The sequence below is a fragment of the Protopterus annectens genome, chromosome 12.part0 (assembly GCF_019279795.1).
Source record: "Protopterus annectens isolate FY-2018-M chromosome 12.part0, PAN1.0, whole genome shotgun sequence".
Lineage (NCBI taxonomy): Eukaryota > Metazoa > Chordata > Ceratodontiformes > Protopteridae > Protopterus > Protopterus annectens.
In genome coordinates this window covers 1,577,768,112-1,577,791,539 of record NC_056746.1, presented here as the reverse complement: position 1 = coordinate 1,577,791,539, position 23,428 = coordinate 1,577,768,112, and the positions used below count along the sequence as shown (strand labels likewise).

Below are 23,428 nucleotides of genomic sequence, written 5' to 3'. Positions count from 1 at the left end.
TATACGACTCAGCGCAGCTCCTCGTGGTGTCCTGCAGAGTTCTACAAGCAGCAGAGAGTGAAAGAGTGACTTTCCTTTGATTTATAAGTATTTTTCTGGCTTGCTTTTTTTGACTGCTGTATTTCGACTGTATTTCGCCTAAAAGCATTTTTATATTACTAAACTAGCTCTGCATGTTGATCTACTGTATTTGTATTTGCTTCTGAACTGTTTGCACTTTAAAAAGTTTGTTTTCTGCTTAATTTAACTGTTAGGCTAACACACTCAAGTGCACTAGCCGATTTAAAGCATTTACTGTTTGTTACTGTATCTTTTTGTCTGTTTGAAACAAAAAAAACAAAAAAAAAAACAAAAAAAATATCCTTGTTTCCCCGCCTTTACTGAACTAGAATAGTCCAGTCTTCAGATTTTGCTGATCTCTGGGCTGTGTCATAGTTCCTGTGTTGTCCATATCCTTATTTGGATAGGAGGAAGCTTCTTTGTTCACCAGTGGGAGTGGGGAGCACTAAGCAGCCTATTTGTCCCTAAAGGAGTGGTTCCAGCCCAGCAACTTGTAGTTTATTGGCTGTTTTAGGCCATTTCCTAACTCTTTTCAACCCCCTGCTATAAAGCCCATTTTAGCATGTTTTTGCGCACTTTTGCACGAAGTTGCTCATAGAGCCGCATCGGTAATCAAGTTTAAACTATGTCTGGCTCCGCAAAGTCTGCTCTTCAATTTTTCCCTTAGAACTGCTCTACTTGCAATCTAAACAGTCTATTCTCTATCTGAAAAGCCCAGCACTTGCTCCTAAAGCATTTTTATACAGATAAAGCACTGTAAAACAAAATGGAAGTACTTAATTTACCTAAATCCCCTTGAGTACCCATTTCCCTATAAGTCCTTTCTGACTCAGTTACACAGCAATCCTATACACTATTCTAGCATGTCGAAGGGTCAGTTGCTGGCGTCCTCTCCTGTTCAGCTGGTGAATCTGGGAGTCTTGAGGCAATGTTACAACTGCCTCATGTACACAGACAACCCTCTCCTCTTCCCAACAAATACAAATGTATGTGAGAGATGCAACTATATAGCCAAACTGGAGGCTGAGCTCTCTCAACTCAGTACTGGCAAAACCAGTCAGGAGGAGAAGTTAACCACGCACACCACAATCCCAGTCTCACATAGACCTATCACAACTGCAAACCAAACACATAAACACACAAAAACATACTCGGAGGCTCTAATTAAAAATCTACCAAAACAACAGAGGCCTCCTAAGCAGACACCCAAGCGACCACTACCTCAAGACATAGCACATGCAACACATAGTTCACAAAGTCAGTGTGCTAAACAGTCACAGCCCTTAAGGCTAAACAACATGCCAGATACACTTGTAACAGGTGACTCCATAGTCAGACACACTGATGTCCCACTCACCAGACTGAACAAGGAAAAGGTTACAGTAAGCTGCCTGTCGGGTGCTAGAATCCGCCACATAACACAAGCACTCAGGTCACTCCAAAGCAAGTACAAATATGACTCAGTCATTGTCCATGCTGGTGTGAATGACCTGAGATGTACCTCCCTGGACTACATGAAAAGAGACATAGAGGAGCTCTCTGATTATGTAGCCCAGGCCTGTATGACCCTGACCCTGAGCAGCATCTTACCCTCACCAAGAATGATGCCACAGTACAGAGACAAAATGATCAGCTTTAACAATTGGCTTAATTACTGGTGTCATTCTAAGGGGATCCAATATCTGTCTGCTTGGGATGACATGCTTGACAAGCCACACTGCTTTGCAAGGGACAGCTTGCACATGTCACCCCTGGGCTTCCGGATATTGGCCAAGGCTCTTGCCACCCCCATAGTGCCTTTTTTAGGCAAGGCTCAAAAGACAAACCCACCTCCCTAGAAAACACAATTGAAAAAAAACTAAGGGTAATGCTGCTCAATGCCAGAAGTCTAAACCTCAAGATGCATGCTCTCGAAGCCCTCCTCAGTATGGAGAACATCGATGTCTGTGCAGTGACTGAAACCTGGTTCAAGGCTCCTGAAAGCACCTCAGCACTACCAGGTTATACCTCATATCATGCTTTCCGGCCCCAAAACTTAGACCGAACCACAAAAGGAGGGAGAGTATCCATATTCATCAGATAACCACTCCTCCAGGTTAGTGGCAACGCACAAAGCATCGGAGACCATCCAGGTGCAACTAATCATAGGAAAAACTGCCCTACAGTTTGTAGCATGCTACAGACCACCCTCTCAAACTCAGGAACCCCACTCAGCCTTCCTGAAGACACTGGAGAGTATGAATGTCTCTCCAAATACCATCATGTTGGGAGACTTCAACTACCCAAACATAGACTGGGAACATTACTCAAGCCCCAACACCCTAGCCCAAAGGTTCCTAAAATTCATAAACTCAAATGCGATGGAACAACTAGTCACCACTTCCACAAGAGGAGATAATATACTAGACCTGATCATCACAAACATGAGGACAAAATGCTCCACACCGGAAGTATACCCCTCATTGGTGAGATCAGACCATAAATTAATCTCACTGGAAATCTACATCCCACCCCCACCCCCTGCACAGAAGACCACAGTGAAGAATTTCTCAAAAGCCGACTTCACACTTCTTAAGACTGAAGTGGTATCTTTCAAGGCCCCTGGGACAGTGGAAACCACAACCCACACTGCTGAATCCTTTATAAATGCCTTCTACGGACACCTTCAAGAATGCATGCATCATGCAATCCCTAATAAAACCAAGACCCATTCCCACAAAGGCAGGCTTCCTGTCTGGTGGACCCCAGCCATTAACAAACTTTACAACAGGAGGAGGAAGCTACTACATGACAGAGCAAAATCCCCAAAAGGGAAGACATCTCTGATCAGTACTAGCAAAAAACTTCGATCACTCATAAAATCATCCAAGGCCAACTTTGAGAGAAAAATCGCAAAAGACACAAAAGACAATCACAAGGCCTTTTTTAGCTATGTTAGAAACCTGGGTGGAAACTCCCAGATATGCTCAGAATTAGTCCAAAATGACACAAAATACACTGAACCCACAGATATTGCCAACATTCTGGCAGACAGGTTCAGTGCAAATTTCTCCGCCCCCTCCCCCCCCAAAAAGAGAAATATCTATCCCAGCAGAGTGTAGCCTCCTTAACATCTCAAGATGCCCAGGTGAGAGCCGCCCTCTCCAAAGCTAAAAACACAGCATCAATGGGACCAGACGGTGTCCCGGGCTGTGTGCTACATGAACTCCAAGAGGAACTAAACCCTCACATAAGGCTGCTGTTTAATCTTAGCCTTACTACAGGATTCATACCCAAAGAGTGGCGTACAGCAACAGTGGTCCCCCTCCACAAAGGAGGTGCTTCTATGGACCCTGGAAATTACCGCCCCATAAGCTTGACGAGCCTGGTCTGCAAAGCTATGGAAAGGATCATTATGGAACTCATAAACAAAGACATTGGGGACCTACAGACATTGGATCCTACCCAATTCGGCTTTGTCAAAGGCAGATCCTGCCTTTTGAACCTAGTCGACTTTTTTGAAACAGTCACTAAGGCCATTGATGAGGGTAAGGCAGTTCACACAGCCTACCTTGATCTTGCAAAAGTCTTCGACACAATACCCCACTCGGGCATCATTGACAAACTCACCAGCTTAAATGTAAACCCATATGTCACAAGATGGGTTGCAAACTGGCTCAAGGACAGAACCCACAAGGTCAGAATTGCTGGAGCCATGTCAGACTCTAAGCCAGTCACAAGCGGAGTCCCACAGGGCTCAGTCCTGGGACCCATCTTGTTCGGCATTTATTTTTCCGAGGTGCAAGCAAACGTAGGAGGATTGTGGCTGACAAAGTTCGCAGATGACTGAAAACTGGGTGCCATAATTGATACTCCAGCGGACACAAGCATCCTTCAGAAAGGCCTCATAGAAATGGATAATTGGTGCCAGAGCCATGGCCTTAAACTGAACGCCAAAAAATGTATAGTCATACCCTTTGGGAAAAACAAGGTACCCACAAATTACCACATAGGTGGTAATCCATTAAGTACGGAAGAGGTAATCGGGGACCTAGGGACCCAAGTCGACAGTAACCTCTCATTTGACACTCACATTGCCAAGGTGGTTAGGAAGACCTTCTATATTGCCCACCTTATCATGAAGGGATTCACATCTAGATCAAGAGAGGTCATTGTGCCCCTGTACTCTTCTCTTATCAGGCCCATGATTGAGTACAATGCCCCATTTGGGATCTATCTTACCCGACACCTGCAGCAGTTGGAAAGACCCCAAAAGTTCCTCACCAAGAGGATAAAGGGTCTCAAACATATGTCATATGCTGCCCGGCTGAAGAAACTCCAGCTCTATTCAGTTGCATACCACCTACTCAGAGGTGATCTATGCCTGACATACAAGGCCATGTCCAATCCAGAATTAATGGACATGCTCCACCTCAGAAAATCCAAATCAATCAGAGCCACGAGAGCAAGAGATTCGAACCTCAACACAGAAATAAACAGGATGTGCTGGAGGGACAGATTCATAACCCAGAGGCTCCCTACACTCTGGAACAGAATCCCAGTCCATGTTAGGCAGAGCCCCTCACTAACTCTCTTCAAGAGAAATCTTGACGAGTGGATGGGAGATCGTAGGTTTACCCCGGGGGTCATCTCTGTGTCACTACTAGACAGAGACACAGTAAACTAAACCCTAAATGGGTGTAGTATTCTCATCCCAAGGGGTGGCGAAAGCCACACACACTCTGGCTAGGCTTATAAATGCCCTAGGGCAGATAGCCTAGTATGAACCTATGAACCTATAATAGCCCAGGTTATAATCAGAAAGACACAGTCATAATTCTTTGTAGTGCATGGAATATACCTGCCCTTATGTACAACAAAATTTAGAGAAAAAAGAGAAAAGGGAAAAATGTGCTTTTACAGTTTAGAAAGCCATAACACTAACCACCACTACATAGAGGTAGTGACCACCCAAGAAGAAGAGCATTGGGAAGCCAGTTAAACAATACATTTGGACTTAAGAAAAGTCCAAATAAAGTGTTTAATGGCTTCCCACCAATCTTATGCTGTGCTGCTGAGCACAGTGAAAGCTCTACCCTGAGACCAGTTCATAACAACACTGACAGAGTGCATAACAAAAGGGTGGTAAGCACCTTTCTGATGTCAGAAAGGTGCTTAACAAGCCTGTCTTTTCACCAGTTTTAGAGAATATTCATGGCACTCCATGCACTACAAATAAGTTATCATCCTAGACCTACAATATGAGCTACATGTGATAGTCACTACCTGCCTGGAAAGTTTCTCACTGATGCAGATCCTAAGTAAAATATGTTAATTCATCATGCTTGCAATTACAGAAGTTCACCATTTTGTCCCCATGGTCAGATTGTCTAGCTTCTCAATGAAGACAGACTAGCTCTTCCATTTTATTCATTATCTATACACTGTTCCTTCTTTACTAACATCAAACTGATCTTCTGACACTACTCCGATTTGTTCCTTTAACACCAAATGTATCACTTCCTTGGTCAAATAACAGTAAACCTCCAATAAGGAGGATATGCTTGCTCATCACACAAACCAACTCAAATAAGCTTTTTTACACTGAGTCAGATTCCTTCAATTATTAGAAATGCTACTGGTTTTACCATCTTTGGTAAAACATTTTATACAGTACTTGTGCTTTAAAATTGTGGGCATTATTCCTCTCATCTGTCCAGAATTCTCGAGAATGTCCAAATATTTGCATCATATTTTTGGTCCAGTCCTCAGAAAATTAGTAGTTTTCTGGCTAATCAGTGAGAATTGAAGCCACTAAATAATGACAAATGTTTGAGTTTCAGACTTCAGATCCATCAGAAATTGCATACTATTGCAAAACCTGTTTTCTAGCAACTTTCCAAGAACAATGTTTAAACATCTGTCCCTGATGGTGGGCCTTTGTCCTCCCCCCCCACCCCCAATTATTTTTGTCTCTGTCTAGAATTTTTGCACTAAGAGGTTGAGAAGTACGGTGAGCATATAAATAGAAAGTGATTCTACTTTTTTATAATACAAGCGGTATTCTGCTTTTCATGTAACTTGCAAACCTCTAATGTAATTTTATTTTCTTCCTGCACTGATTGTGAACATGTATTTAATGTGTAAATTAATAAATGTGTTTGTATGTGACTTGTGTTAGTAGCATTTATGTATTCTGACTGGATTAGAGCTCATCTAAAAAATGGATGTTATGACTAATCTACTTAGATGATTAACAACTAAATACTGAAGATAGCTGTGTATTCTACCGAGAAAGAAATGTGTGTTAATGTTGCAACATTTTTAAATAATTAATTAAAATGTTTGGATGCCTTTACCAAGCGAACATTATGAGCAGTAGTATAGTTAGGACAGGATAAGGGAGCAATTGTCCTGGGTGAAAATTGTTGGAGGGCATGATCAGCCAATTCTAATCTCTCTTTAATGCACACCAGTTTTTAATAGCCGGTATTGCATTTATGGTAAACTTGAGTGCTGTAGTGCTCTGTGTGTGGTCTAAACTGTGCCAACAACTCAACTGAAGAGGCATTTATGCAGAAGATATACAGTTCCAGAAGTTCTTGTATATTACACTACAGTCCAGGACATTTTCCTTACTGATCCTGCCCTCTAAATACAAGAAATGAACTAGAATGCATTGTTATGATATATATGCTGCTGGTGTCTTACCCTGCTTAGGAGAACAAACACATACTGGTTTCTGAAAATGTTTAAATATATGAAGCACACCCACTAACCACATGAGAGTATGCTTTGTGGTAGGTGAGTAAAATCACTTGCTCTGTTTATAGAAGAGCCCTTTTCTTTCATAAAATTCAAGGCTATATTATGAATATCCCATGCTTCTCAACCATTTTATGAGATAGGTATAGAAAATGATCGCTGCACCATCACTAACTGTATATTTCTTTATATAAATACTCGTCAGCTTGGTATAGTTTTATTTTCATTTGTTAAACTGATAAACACACTAAGCACAAGAGTCCCTTTTCAGGAGCAACCTGGAATGACAGACTTTTAAAGTAATTTAATCGAGTCACATAGTTTGCAAGTGGAGAAACAAATAATCAAATCCATGAAAGAAGGATGATATACCTTTCTGTGCTGAACTGTACGTTTAAATATCATTAGTTGATTTCCCAACAAGGAATAGCAAAGCTATACAGGAATGCACTTCTGAGCTGAAGCAGGTCACTTTCAGTTTCAAATTCTATTTAACCTCATCTCAGCCTCTGGGATGTTCATCAAATGCATGTCAGTTGTACCAGCTCACCTGTCTCCTAGCCAGTTTGATATACAAAACATAGTAACAGTGAGGGAATCAGTGATCAAATTATTAGATTACCTAGGAATAACACTGAATCTGGCAGAATTGAAGTTACAGCCTAGATATGTGCTCTCACATTTGTAAGCTGCAGTTCTGATAGAAAATTATATAAAGCAAACCTACCCCAGACAAATAAGTCACTACCACACCTATAGCGCATCTTTGACTCAGGGTGTTGGGTCTCATGGTAGTAGTCACACACATAGTTTCTCATGCCAGATACCAGAGAAACATGATAGGTTTTTAATGGACCCCTTTAGCCAATGGTGACAGAATGCTTTTAGTTGTGCAGATGTCATTTACTGTGGTTGACCCTGGAAATTCCCTCCCACCTTATTTTTCCTTAGCAGTAGTCACCACAAATACATCACCTCTTGGACAAGTGGGGGCATTTCAATGGTCAGAAATTAGAAGTTATCTACTTACCATAATTTGGCATCTGTGTTGTCCACTTTCATTCTTCCTCACAAATGGGTCTAGGATCCAATCCTTGGCTCCAACACAGCTGTGTATGCAAGATTTTGGATCCAAATCTTGAGCTCCTCACTCTATCCATAATGCTCTATCCCATCCCCAACTCCTCAGATCAAATTTGCTGCCTTACTCCCTACTGAGTTATAGAGACAGAATAGACACGAGAAAGACTGAGGCTCAAACCATGAACTTAAAGGTTCCAACACCATCCAAAGATCCTTCTAGGAGTGACAGGGCTAGGGGATGGTTGGGAGGGAAGGTGAGGAAGAATGAAAGTGGACAACACAGATGCCAAGCTATGATAAGTACATAACTTGTAAATCTGATGTTGCCCTTTCATTCTTCTTCACAAATGGGTCAAAGTCCCCAGCTACATAGTTCTCTGGAGGCCCTTACAGAAGGACATGCCAGAGCACTGTCAAACCAAAGGAAACTCTGCTTCTGGAAACAATGTCTAATTTGAAATGTGCAAGAAAAGTATAAGTCTTTAACCAAGTAGTTGCAGCACAAATATCGTCAATAGAGGTTCTCGAGGAAAAGGCAGATGAAGTAGCCATAGATTTAGTGGAGTGAGCCTTAGGGGGTCAAGGCAATTCTAATCCTTTTTGAGAATAAATCATCAAATGCAATCCGTAATCCATTTGGCCAGAGTATAGAATTGGTGTTTCCAGTGTTGCTTAGCTAATCTTAGAAACTGCCTGACCCAAGTGGTTAGAGGCAAAAGATACAAACAGCTGGTCAGACTTCATGAACTGTTTTGTTCTGTGAAGATAAAAACATAATTGTGTGCGCACATCAAGAAGGTGAAGCATGTATTCACCTTTATTTGTAAAGTTTAGAAATAAGACTGGTAACTGTTACTCTAACTGTTAATGTTAGTCTCCATCACCACTTTAGTAAGAAAGGATAGGTTGGTCCATAGACACACCCTGTCCTTATGAAATATAATGTAAGGAAGCTTAGCCAATAGGGCCTGAAACTCAGGAATTCTTTTTGCTGATGTGATAGCCGATAAAAAGATTGTTTGCCAAGAAAGAAACTTCATGTCATATTTGTCTGCCAGTTCATAGGGTTTCTGAGTTAAACCCTGAAGGACCACAGTAAGATTCCAAGGGGAGGAGGGATCCTTTATTGGGAATCTAAGCAGCGAAATTTCCTTCATGAAGGCTTTGCATAATCTGGACGAGGCCAAAGAGAATAATCTGTCTCCAGCATGGAAGTTGGAAATGGCTGCCAACTGAAGATTAATAGTAGAAAAGTTAGCCCCTTCCTTAAAAAGAATAGTGAGGAAAAGAAGAATGACCAAAGTAGGTGCTGAAAAGGGATCAATATTCTGACTGAAAGCCCAAATAGAAAATCTTTTCCATTTGCTTCTATAGACTTTCTTGGTGGAGGCCTTCTGGAAGGCCAAAATAATGTCACGAACTGGAGAAGCAAGACTGGACTGTCTGACAATTACTTGAAGTGGAGAAACCATGTGGTTAGCTTGAGGGTATGGAGATTTGGATGTTAAATTCCCAATGGGTGAGAAAGGAGATCCTGAGTGGGTTCCAGTATCCATGGAGGATATTTCAAGTGAGATCATAGGAAAGGGAACCAAACCTGTCAAGGCCAGAAGAGGGCAATGAGGATGACTGAGCTCTTCAGCCTGCTTGCTTTCTGTAAGAATTTTGGAATAAGAGGAAGAGGAGGGCAAGCATAGAGGAGACCAGGGGGGGGGGGCAATTGTGAATCAGAGCATCTCTCAGTGATTCCCCTAGAGGAAGGATAAGATCACAGTACTTGCTGCACTTGTTCTTGAGGGGGAGGCAAATAGGTGACAGCAAGGCTGGCTCTAGTGGCTGAATATCATGTTTGCTACTGATGGATTGACAGACCACTCATGGGGAATCAAAATGGATCTGCTGAGTCTGTCTGCCAGTCCATTGGTATTCCCCAGTATATGCATTGCAATAAAAAAGCAGTCTGAAGAGACTGCCTATTCCCAAAACCTCGTGGCCTATCTGCACCATGAATAGGAATGGATTCCTCCTTGATTGTTCAAGTACCAGGCAATTGACATGTTGTCTGTGTGAACTGCAATAGTCCTCAGAGGGAGAACATCCTGAAAGGCTTGCAGTGCTAGAAAGACTGCTCTCATCTCCAAGACAATGATATGCAACTTGGTCTTTAAGGGGGACCACATGCCCTGGACCTTCTTTCCCAGGAAATGTGTCACAGTGGTGAATGGGGAAGAAAGGGAGAATTGCCTGCCAAGAAACAGGTCATTGGACTGAATCCAGCAGACAACATGATGCTTGCAGACTGGGATGAGTCTTATGGGAAAGGATAGGGGTTGGTATGATATAGACCACTGAAGTGCCAAGGTCAATTGAAGGATTTGCATAAAGAATCTTGCTAGAAGAATGGCAGCTGACATTGATCTCAGAGCCTGTAGCTTTGCTGGAGGGGATGGATTGGACAGTATTGCCTGTACTTGATCTCTTAATGATGTGATGAGATGAAGAGGAAGGGATGACACTTGAGTCATAGTATTGAATAGAGTTCCTATAAATGCCAGAGTCTGTACTGGGACTAGGTTCATTTTGGCATGGTCTGTTGAGATGCCTAAGGTGCTGGAGATCTGGCACAAGTAATACTTGGCCTGTAGAATTTGATGCTTGGATGGGGCAGTGAGGAACCAATTGTTGAGGTATGGAAACACCTGGTATGCCTTGAGTCTCACGTGACCTGCTACTACTGTTATGCATTTGATGAACACCCTGGGAGCTGTGGTGAAACCAAAGGGCATTACTCTGAACTGATAATGATTAGCTCTCAGCCTAAAGTGTAGATATCTCCTGGATAGCCTGTCTATTTTGATGTGATAGCACACATCCTGGAGATCTAAAGAGTACATGCAATCATCCTTGCTTAGAAGAGGCAGGACAGACTGAATTGTAACTATTTGGATCTTCATCTTCTTTACATAATGGCTCAATTTGCTTAGATCCAAAATTAGTCTTAGGTCACTGTTTTTTTTGGCACAAAAAAGAATTAGGAGTAATCCTAAATTAAATCCTAAATCCTATCTGTTTGGGTGGGACCTCCTGGTGACTTTTTTTGCAGCAGCCTTTTCATTTCCTGAGCTGCATCTTCCCTCTGACTAGGTGGAACATCAGGGGGCTTCTTGTTTTAGACAGGAGGGGGAAGGGAAAGGGTATGTAGTAACCTTAGGATATGATTCTTAGCATGCATGAGTTTCTTTCTATATGAGTCCAAGCATCTAGGTGCCAGGAAAAATGACCCAGACTGCCTCCAGAGGCGGACAGTTGGGCAACACTTCAGAAGCACTGATAGGGTATATCAGAGAAGGAATCTCTGAAACCCTGATTCTGTAGACCCCCTCTGCCTCTGGGGTGACATTGTCCATTGAAACCTCCTCAGAACCACATTTTCTTACCATCCTGTTGGTTTCTAGAAAATGTATGTTGAGGGGTAGAAAAATTGATTCCTATGGCAGAGAGAGAGTCTTTCTTTCCTGTTCACTGTGGGTGAGCGTATCTTTAACAGATGGTCCAAATAAGGAGGAGCCATCAAAGGGGTCATTAACAAATGATGCCTTAAAGGGTTCTGCAAAGTCACATAGCCTCATCCAGGCATGTCTACGAATGTCTATGCAGAAACTTCAAATTTTTGGGTTGTCTTCAAAACTTACCTTTCATATCAGTGTACTAGAGATGACAGCAGTCCTCTTGACACTCTAAGTTTTCCCAGATTCCTTTCCAATGGGAGTGCTCACCATACAGTTAGACAATAAGGTAGTTTTGTGACACATAAACAAGTTGGCAGGAATTCAAGTCAAAGAAGGTATGAGACGATAGGAATGGTAAGTCAACTGTTTCCTTCCATCTATATGCCTTGGAGATTTAATTCACTGGAAGATAATCTTATATGGTCTGCTGATGCTTCTCCATGAATGATCAGTCAACAGCTAAAAAGCTTAGAAAATGTTCTGAAATTGTGGAAAACCCTGCAGCAATCCCTCTGCATCGCTGAGCAGGATCATGTGCAATAACTTTTATTCCCTCATTGTATGACTGGGAATTCCCTCAAAGAATAGGTGGCTACCTGGTCTTCTCTATGATTTGCCTCATTTTCTCTGATAAGTGAACTGTAAAGGGTATCACTGCATCAACTGTCACATGTTCAGTAATGCAGAGGGTATCATCTAGTATGTGTCAGTAGGCCACAAAGGCAGTTACCACACCTCCCACATATGATACGCATCTGTTTTTTACCAAAGGTTTGTGAGCGTGACTTCCCCAGGGTCATCTTACTGGCAATCTCAGAGATGCACTGGAGCCCAGGCTGATGACATACATCAGAAATCCCCAAAAGTAGACACACTATGGATGCAACTAACCAGGGTCATGTGGAGCATGTGTTTGGGCTGCTGAAGGCAAACTTTCACTACTTGAATTTATCAGGTGGTGCCCTGTAGCAAGACCCTAACACGTGTTAAATTATTTTCAGTTTGTGCAGTGCTATACAATGCCATACTTAGGAGGCAGTTACAGTTGAGGGACAATTACAGGAGGAATGTCTCCCAGTATACCAGGTAACAGAGATTGAACCAGATGAGGAGTCACTGGGGGACCCAACAGCATGGAATGAAAATGCTATATGGAAGCCAGAGCAGTATGCCAAGAGTACTAACAAAGAAGTAGTCTATTAACTTATTATGCCTTTAAAATAATGGAGCATAATCATGTAGGACAACATTGCTCTGAACAGTATCAAAAATGAGTCTGTGACAGTGTGACTGATTGTTTATAAATGCAATTGTTGTTGAATTTGTTTTACCTTCCATAGCTTTTAACAAGCTAGATGACTCAGGATATTAGGAAAATTAACATCTTTAAGTACAATTATTTGAAAGAAAAGTTCAAATTCCCTAGTTCTATACTCACCTGTCATAATTTTCAAGCTGAATATTATCTGCTGGGTAGAATAGGTCACAATGAATGCACAGTTAACAAGTAATTATTTTCTGGCAGAGTATTACACTCTGTGCCTTTATCTAACTTAAATTTCATATTCTGTGTTCTATTAGTATTTATTGCCAGCAATTTGATTTGCATTCCTGTATTACTGCTTTAGATGCAATTTCAGATTTTACTGTATCAAATGTATGAAGTGTTTTTTAACTTCCACAATACTGATAAACATTCAGTTTCATATTTCTTTTCAACAACATGCCAATTACTTTGAGCACATTTTGTTTTGCTTTTGCACATATTTGTAATATCACATTTTATAGAAAATATTACGCAGAGCCTCTTTAATTAAGACATCATATCTGTACTTACTGTTGTTTAGTGGCAGTAAAAGACAACATGGAAGGGCTCTTGCAGGTACATGTACACAAGATCACAGGAGGTTACTAGGCTAATGGCCCCAGGACCTTTGCAAGCCTAGCCAAGTTCAACTCATGTTTCCAAGGGTGTCTGGTTTAAGCAGACACTAAAATCAGCAGCTACTCTGCCCCCTGTCCAAGTAGGACACAGGTGGAACCCCCAGGGTGAATTTCCAGTTACCCATCCAGTCATCTAAGTTACACTTAAATAGGCCAACAAGAGGCCTTGTTTAACATAAATAGGATGCTTGTTCCAAAAGTAGGGTAACCTCTGTGACAAATCTGTCTCTCTAGCAAGTTCTGTTGATATTACATACCAAGTTAAGGTCCTTTGAGCGAGTAACCCGTGTGCCATTTAACTTGCGAATGTGCAGCATTTCCATTAAAGCTGGGCCAGAGATTGCTCTATATCCAAGGCACAGGTCATGTCTGAGCAGTCTGTATGACATAGAGTAAAGTGACAGTGATTTCAGTCTGTCTGCATAAGGCAGATCTTGAAGACCCTGAATTTTCTTTGTAAGGCATGGGTTGCCTCTGACCCATCTGTATGACACAGCACAAAGTGACAATGATTTCAGTTTTTCCACATAAGGCAGATCTTGAAGACTCTGAATTTTCTTTGTAAGGAACCTTTGTGGTCTCTTCAATTGCTGGTTTTGGAAAGGAACATACCAAAGGGAGCATTGTACTCTATTATTGGCCTGATGAGGGAAGAGTACAGGGGGTTATAACCTCTTTTTTTCTGGAGGGATTGCCCTTACTTATGAGATGAGCAATATAACATGCACTTCTTTCCACTATGGAGACATGGGGATTGAAGTTAAGGTTGTTGTCAACCTGTTTTCCCAGATCTCTCACCACTGTGTGCTTAGGGTATTGCTATCAGTGTGGTAGTTTACAGATCAACATCCTTGTCAAAGGGGATGATAATGCATTGTTTGCATTAATTTTAAGACCATGACTTTGGCACCTGTCATTAGTCTGCATAAGACCTTCTAGCAAGATGTTGACATCGCTAGGGGTTTCAGTGATTGCTCCCAGTTTGCAGTCATCAGCAAACTTTGTCAGTCACAGTCCTTTAATTTTAGCTTTCATTTCGGAGAAGTAGATTCCAAACTGTAAGGGTCCCAGAACTGGCCCCTGTCAACACCACTAGTTATGGGTCTGCTGGAGGAGGTGAAGTCCCCTATTTTGACTGTATGAGTTCTATCAGTGAGCCAATTTGCAACCCACCTGAGAATATATGGGTTGATACCCAGTTGGGTGAGTTTATCAATGATGCTTGAGTGGGGAATTGTGTCAAAGGCCTTGGCTAAGTATAGGTAGGCCATATGAACAGATTTGCCCTGATCTAGGGCTTTGATGACTGTCTCGAAGAAGTCCACCAAGTTTAATAGGCATGAAAGCATTTGGAGATTTCCTATATCTTATATCTTCGTTTCTGCACCCAACAGGTTCCTCAAGAGGACATATGCCTTGCTTTCTGAACAATCATGTACCCAGTAGTGCAAGAACTCTTGCAGCTCCAAAAGTCATACAGTCCCTCCAATACCAGAACAAGACATCTAAACCTGATTCAGTAGATCAATAAACATGACAGAGTCTCTTAGCAGGATCACTACCAGGAGCCTCCCGCAACTGTGGAATAGACTCCCTCATGAACAAAGCAGTGCAGTAACTGTCTTCTTTCAAAAAGGACCTGGATAATTGGATGTGTAATAATAAATTCACTCCATGCCTTACTGGATTAACCCTCCAGAAGAGAAGTACAGACCATCAAGGCAAAATGGTTGCAAGAGTCATTAGCATTAAACTTCCTATGACTTACATTGTACATATACATATAAATCTATACATACACCCTATATATATATATATATATATATATATATATATATATATATATATATATAAAATGTGTGTGTGTGTGTGTGTATACACACACACACACACACACACACACACACACACACACATCAATACATACTAGCCATATAGGACTTTAAGAAGACACACTTAAAACAGTTCTAGGCACCCTTACAAGCACATAACAAAGCTCACCTAGCTTTGCAAACTGAGTAAAGCTTTACATATTCCTGATGTAATGTGTGTCCTACCCATTCAATTATCAAGACTAGGCTTAAAGGAGTCTATATTAAATAACCAAAGAGGCATTTCGGCGAAAACCTCTTCAGCGACACATACTGAATGAATGTAGTAAACCGTGATCATTCAGAACAGCGATTTCCCTGGGAAAGAAATCGCTTGGCCATCCCTATAAGTTTGCCATTTTCCCCATCATAGTGCGATCTTGGAGTTGGTATATTTAGTTAGAGGGGGTGTGAGGGCCACAGCCCCCCATGTTGGGAGGTGTGGGGGCAGAGCCCCCCATTTTGTTATGTTTGCAGTGATTTTTTTTGTTTCTATAGAAGCGATTTCTTTCCCAGGGAAATAAATCACTGATGTCAATGTTTGCGGTTTTGTGTCCTCGCTGTTGTATGTGTCGCTGAAGAGGTGTTCACTGAAACACCTCTTCGGTTATTTAATATAGACCCTCTTGAATGTAGCCAAAGCAGTACTCTGTTTCACATGTACTGGTAACTCATTCCAAAGCCTGGGAATATACAACGTTCTGAACTGATCCCTCCAATAATTCATATCTATTTGCTGGTGTAGATTTAAGCCCCTAGTACAGGTGTTTGAAGAGCCACTGGTTTTAAGAAACAGAAGGTCAAAATAGGACTGGATCTTTCATAGTATGAAAAGAAAGACACAGGTCACCTTGGAGCAACTATAGGCTGCTGAGTACAAGAACAGTTGTGCTAATCTTGGAAAGATTAAAGGCCTTTAATTTTCTTGATTAGAAATCTTTGGGGCCCTTCCGGTTAAGCAATATGCTTACATTTGTGCATACTAAAGAGGGAACTCTATTTGATGATGGGTCTGATAAGGGAAAAGTATAGTGGTATGATGAATTGTGGATCTTAAAGATATATAATTAAGCTAGAGAGAAGGATTTCCTGAATATGGTGGAAACATGATGATGAAATGAAAGAGAGAGTTTTCCAGGGAAGCACATGGAACAAGAACTCCTAAACAAATGAGACTCACTGGGAAGCCTTCCCACTTCTACAGACTACTTATATATCGCCTAAGCTTAATTTCAGATGGTTATAGGACCCCACAGAAGATAGTTAAAATGTGGTAGAACCATTCTGCAGCTTGCCAGAGTTGTCCAGAAGTGACAGAAGATGAATATATATTTTGGGCATGCCACTTGACTATACCATATGGCAAGTCAATAGAAAGTTAGCTAGGGCTGTGTTAGGCCATTCAATACCCCAAGAGATTACAGGGTCACCCCTAACTTTTACTGACTGGATGTTACCTTTATCTATTTAACCAGACTGTATATAGCCTTAGAATGAAAGCAACCAGAGCTGCTAGCACAAGCTAAAAGGAAGTCATGTAAATAATGTATCTGTGTACATTCAGAACTAGTAACAGCAATCTTAATGGAATGAAGTTCATCAGTAAATTCCTAGACTAAGTAATATTATGTTCCTACTGTTGAAACAGAATTATGATTTTTATATGACTAATATTTGTGAACAGCAAATATAATATATTCTTTTCTGATTTCAGAATCAATCTTGTATCATAATTCAAGATAACATTAAATCATGAAACTGATGCTTGGTGGGAGAATTTATTGAACCAATGTCCCAGATGTCTGGGAAATTAAATTCACTCTAAATTGTTAGCTTGTTTAAGCATACCTCTCAACTATACAGATTTTTGCAGAATGTCCAGATTTTTGCCTCATATTTTTGGTCCGTTTCTTATAACATTTGTAGTTTTCTGACAAATCATTGGCAAAACATTGAGGGTTAAATTCCGAAAATAAATGACAGACATTTGAGTTTCAGACTTTATGCCCTTTAGAAAATTCATGCTAATGCAAAACATGTTATTCTATCAACTTTCTAAGTCTGAAAGATCAATATTTAAAAAGTGCCCCTATTTTTGGTCTTTTGTCCCTCCACTATTTATGGCTTTGTCCAGATTTCTTGCTCCAAGAGGTTGAGAGGTTTGTGTTTAAGTTCTGTTTATCCTCCATAACATTTTAAATAAAGACTTTACTGCACAAGATTTATTTTAGGACTGTGATATCTGCAAAGTAAGTGTAAATGTGATGTATTTGTATTACCAGAAAGTTATTTTACAGGAGACACCATGTTATGATTTACCCTTAATAAGTTAGCCATAACCGAATTATGCACAAATACAAAAAGCCTTCCTCCTGAAGTATTTGTTCTCAGACATTCAGACTTTATAAATCCAGGTAGCTCTAGAGTACTACACTGCAATGTTTCAGAACTGTAGTTAGAAAGGTCTGTGAATGATATGCTAAAGCTTTCATTTCCTCTGGTTTAGAGGTTAGACTTCCTGCATTAGCATAGTAGATTTTCATGGATCTCTTTTGTCTGTTAACCTCTTCATGTTCTTTGATAGATTCAGATTGTAGTCTAAAAATGTTTCATCATATCAGTAACTTTCTTGTTTAGCTGTTTTCCAGCAGCATAGCTAGGATAAAAGTGGTCCCTATCAAATAGTTCTCTGTTACCCGTGAGCTAATATGAAAACCTTATCAGACTGATTTCGATGTTCAGACTAAACTTTATCCATTTCTTATATAGCAAAGTCTTTGAGTGTTGATAATGGCTAAAACTGGGGGGGGTGGCAATATTTCACCTAAACACAAATCTACATTGTAGATTTCACACAAGTTAAATATATCAATGGCCTGCTGGTACATATGGGACAGTGGAGTAGTGTTCACATCATTCACTCCTGCATGAAATATAACATGGCTAAACAACCATTTTGTTCAGAATGAGATAGATATCACCCAGTTTAACCACACAAAGGTTAAAGACAGTGACATTTATTGACTAATATTTGATAATGACCTAATAGGTTTCTTAATCATACATTCACCAGTCATAGATATTCTACTTCCTGCAGATCCAGAAGTGTCTTTGTTTATATCAATGTCCAGATTCAGAAGAGAAAAAAGTCAATCCAGTTGCTTTTCTTTTTAATTTACTTTTATTAAGTGCTATCTCAGGACTAATATCAGTGCTACTTCTTATATTTCTTGTTTTTTTCTGGCATTGCTAGTTACTTCTGCATATCTGAGGGCAGATGTTTTCTATTAAGATTGGCTAATGTGCAACAAAAATCTACCTTGTCATTTGACTGAAACACAAATTGCACTGTATGTTTATGTTTTTAACAATATGTGGCTTAATTGTGTCAGGGAAGTCTCCCAGTCCTACCAATTTTTCTGAGTCCAACCAACTGAAATTCCACATCTTTGAGGATAGTACATTTCTTACACATTGCAATGTCAAAATTAGAGAACATCTCGCTTTTAAAACCATACATTCTGTTATGCCCCTGCACTATCCCAGTAATCAAGGAGCCTCAATCCTCACCACTGGCAACAGTGAGGGATGTACACAATTGGAGGATGACAAGTACACACACAGTAAAGTACAATTTCCCTTAAGAGCACACAGATATCACAGTCAGTCTGGGGGCTGGTTTCTCACTCTTTCTCCAAATCCTCAATGAGACTCCCTACTGGCACAGCTATAGGGTTAAGATCTCAGCTAAGGGGTCAAGCCAAGACCTCCAGCACCCTCTCTGAGCAACCAGTGCTTCGTGTCCTTGCCCAAGTAGCTGACACACACACACATACACTTTGAGATTTGATTTATATACACACAGATACTCCTGGGAAAGTCTGACACAAGTTTACTAGCTATGCCCCCGTCGGCCTAGACTATAAGGTAGTTATCATTGCCACCAACCCCTCTTTATCAGCTACTATAAGGCCCTTACAAAGGGTGGGCAATCCTACTGTATAATGTTATTATTATCCAAATTGTAGTTTTTGACCAAGCACCAGGCTATTAGGAGTGGCCTGTACAGTGTCACTAAATACATATGCAAGTACTCTAAGAGCTTAAATATTTCTCACAAATATCAGCCACAAAGATAGGTTTAAATATATTTAATAAATAAATAATAAAAAAGCAAGACAATACTCAGAAAACAAACACAGTTACTTCAGAGTTTAGAATCACAGGAAATATTTTAACCGATAAGTCCAAAAACACGGAAACTGTGCACCAACTGGAAAAAAGAGCACGCTTTATTGAGTACGACCACAAATTATAAACGCTTTATAAACACAGTGCGTTTTCGTCCACATCACCACATAAGACTTCATCAGACAAATAATTCATCAGAAGTTGCTCATTAAATACTCCAATCAAGTTTAAAACAGCCAATGAAAATACATTACATCCTATCAACACCAAAAAGGAAAGGCTCATTCCATACAAAAAATGACTAGTGTTAAAACATTAAAAACACTCATACATTCTTGCTAAAATCATTATGAAATCTGTCTGTATATGCATGTAACCATATTTCATGTTAAATAAGTTCATTTCAATAAATAATCCTAAAAATCCAAGTGTTACTAGAAAATTAATTTATTCATTAAAACCCAATCTGTTAATGTTTAAATAGCACCATCTACTGTTCTTATAGAACCATTGCCAATGTAAGCTATATTCTAGCTGCTCTCAGTTTTAACACTGAGGTTAATGAAATGTGCTCATTTAGACCAGGGGAACTTGTGGCATCTAACAGTATTTGCCACCATAATTCTTTAAATTCTAGCCATTCTTCCCAGAGACCACCTCTCATTTCCTTCTTAACCTGCTCCAGCACAAAAAAAGAAAACTTTGAGTCTTCACATATTCTTGTGTGCTTGTATAGAGCATTTGTTTCTTTTTTCCTAGGTATCTCATAAGTGTGTTCATAAATTCTTTTTTTCAACGCTCTTTCTGTCTTACCGACATAGTAAGAGTTACATTGTGAACACGTTGCCATATACACCACTCCCTGGGATTCACAGTTATAGTATCCTGTACTGTTAATGTTAATGTCCCTAGCTAATAACAACATCTCACTTTTGTTACAAACATATTGACACTGATTACAGTGTCCACATTGAAAAGTTCCATTGATTTTATTAGATATAACAGCCTTATTTGAGATATTGTTACTACCATTCATCTTGTTGTTTTCAAGTAACTTTTTTATGCTTCTAGCATTCTTGTATACTATTTTGGGAGTATCTTCTTTAATATTCGAAATATCAGAAAAAGAAATAAATTTATCCCACTCCTTCTGAAAAATCTTTTTCACCTTAAGGTTAAATAAATTAAATTCCATAACCAGTGCCGATTTATAATGAAGCTCTCCTATGTTGTTATTTTTGTTAGTATCAACCAAAATTTCAGCATCATTACTTGGGTTGATGTTGTTTATCACTGTACCCTTTATTGGTTTGTATTTAGTTGATCTATTCTGCTCTACCTCCTTTCTTATGTTTGTAATAAACTCTAATGGGTAGCCTCTTGCAGAGAACATCCCCTCCAAAATATTGCATTCCTTAAAAAAGTCTTCATTCCTACTAGTCATGCGACACCCCCTCACAAATTTTCCCTTGACAATATTATTTTTACAGTGTGGGGGGTGTGTGCTTGTGAAATGCAAAAAGGAATTGCAAAAAGTACTTTTCCTGAAAACCTTGGTTTCTAGGTCTGTGTTGTTCATATTTTTGTACACTTCAAATATTTTAAAACAACATTGCATGACAGTCTCAAATAAATACAGAAAATATCTAAACTAATCTTTATTATATTCCTATCTATATCTAAAATAGACACTATGCCCTACATCTTACTTACAGAGCAACAAGCAGGCAGAAGTGCAGAAGGTGGTGATGAATGGATGTTCTTGCTATGTTCAAGACAAAATACAAAATGCACATACTCTCTCTCTGAGAGAGTTCTTAAATTAATATCAAACATTACTGCTGGGTTAGCTTGGATGACACCACTCTTTGTCACCTGACTTCAGTTCCCAGGCTAAACAGATACTAACAGAATTTTAACATATTTGTGTGAGAAGTACTTATCTCTCAGAAGTTTGCAGAACTTGGAAGTCATAAAAGAATAAAATGGTTTTACATTTGAAACCTAGTAATTATTTCTCTCCAAAACAATAGAGAAAACCTCAAACTCTAGTCATTGTGTCTGCTTCACTGAAACTGAGATATAACACAATTGTAAAACTCTTTAATTTCAACTTATTTTCTTGAAGTTTTGCAAGTTAACTCTGTGTTCCAGCTTCTACTATTAAAACAAACATTTCCACAGGTATACAGTGTATATCCATTTCTGTTCTTTTCCAGCAGGGTACACTGTGGACACATCCTTGAAGCTCAGTACTGTACAAACCCTGTTCAACACACTTCTGCATCAGTAGTTTAATATACACATAACATATAGTTCTCTTACATTTGTAAGACAAGCATATGAATCATATTAATATTCACAAATGACACAGAATTATTTACAACATTCTAGCTAGCTGGGCTGGCAGTGTCACACATGCTACACTTGCAACAATGAAATATAGCACCTTATTCAGTCAATGGCGTTTCCAATGTCTGTACTAGTCTGTCCATAACACAGGAAAAGCAGTTTGCTGATTTCAGGTTAAAACACACTTAATGGATACTTTGTACCCTAGTAATAGTTAGAGTAACTATAGTATAAAATTTACTTACCTACCCATTAAGGTCCAAACCTCTCTTGTGCTCTTCTCACTTCTGTTGCAAAAATTGCTCCTGCCCTCGACCACTCACACAGTGTTTCTGTCTCATAACTAAAAAAGAAAGAAAAAAATGAAAAAGTATAATCTGGTGCTCCACAACACAGGGATCCCATCAGAGTAACATGCGCACACACACACACGCACACACACATACACATGCACACATGCACACACGCACACACACATGCACACACACACACACGCGCACACACACACACACACACACACACACACACACACACACACACACACACACACACACCACCACACAATGATGCACTTTTGCAGGCTTTTGATCAAACATACCACCATATTAGTCATCTCTCCAGATTTACACAGAATGATCAGATTTTTGCCTCAGATTTTTGGTCTGTTCTTCATAAAATTGGTGGTTTTCTGGTAAATTTGTAAGGATTGAACTTACTAAATAATGACTTATGTTTGAGTTTTGGACTTCATATTCTTCAGAAGATGCATGCTAATGCAAGTCCTGTCGACCTGTCAACTTTCTAAATTTATAAGAACACTATTTAAAATGCTCCCTATTTTTGGGCCTTTGTCCCCCCCTCATTATAGGTTTTGTCCAGATTTCTAGCACTAAGAGGTTGAGAGGTATGCATAACACTAGCAGCCACTCGCAAAGTATTTTCTTTTATAGATAGTATAAAAAGTGCTTAATGGATAAATACTAATTAACAATAATAAACAATAAATTATATATATATATATATATATATATATATATATATATATATATATATGTGTGTGTGTGTGTGTGTGTGTGTGTGTGTGTGCATGCTCACACATTTTAGACCATCTTCTCTTTGTTAAGACCAAAGAATAAAGTGTTTTAGAATACTCATTAAATAATGAATTGACATTCCCCTGGATTCATGAAACCCCATGCAGGTATAGTGCTATTCCCACATGGAGAATTTCATGTAGGTTCGTGTCCATGTAGAACAGCAGTGCGCCTTGCATATGTATGAAGGTGCGCTGTTGTATACTCCACATGGACACACTCCATGTACGAGTGTAGGGGGCATGTCTGAGCAGTCTACGGACACTAAACACACCCCTGCACTCACAAAGTGCCATACGGCACTTTAAAATAGGAAGTAGCATAACATTAGAGCTTGGGTCTAATATTATGCATTATTTCATTGTCCGCAGACACTGAAATATAAAACAGAGCATTTCAGTGTCTGCGGCCACTGAATTTCCAAAAATAAAATGCAGATAAAAAGTGGCCCGAACAGTTAATGAGGTTCCCCAGAATGGCCGCATCCTTGCCCCACATGCCTGCAACCTCCTGACAATGATATTTTATTAATTAGTTGTTTTTTTTTTTAGCAAAAAAAAAAGGTTTAAGCAAATCGCAG

General features: G+C 39.8%; 1 protein-coding gene across 1 annotated transcript in view; it reads left to right on the top strand.

Annotated features, from left to right (window-relative positions):
* Nucleotides 1–9,095: 9,095 nt before the first annotated feature.
* LOC122816310 (proton channel OTOP3-like) overlaps nt 9,096–23,428 on the top strand; it is a 256,108-nt gene continuing 241,775 nt past the window's right edge. Inside the window, exon 1 of the mRNA XM_044089042.1 lies at nt 9,096–9,189. Within this exon, the coding sequence (XP_043944977.1) occupies nt 9,096–9,189 (94 nt within the window). The remainder of the gene's footprint in view (nt 9,190–23,428) is intronic.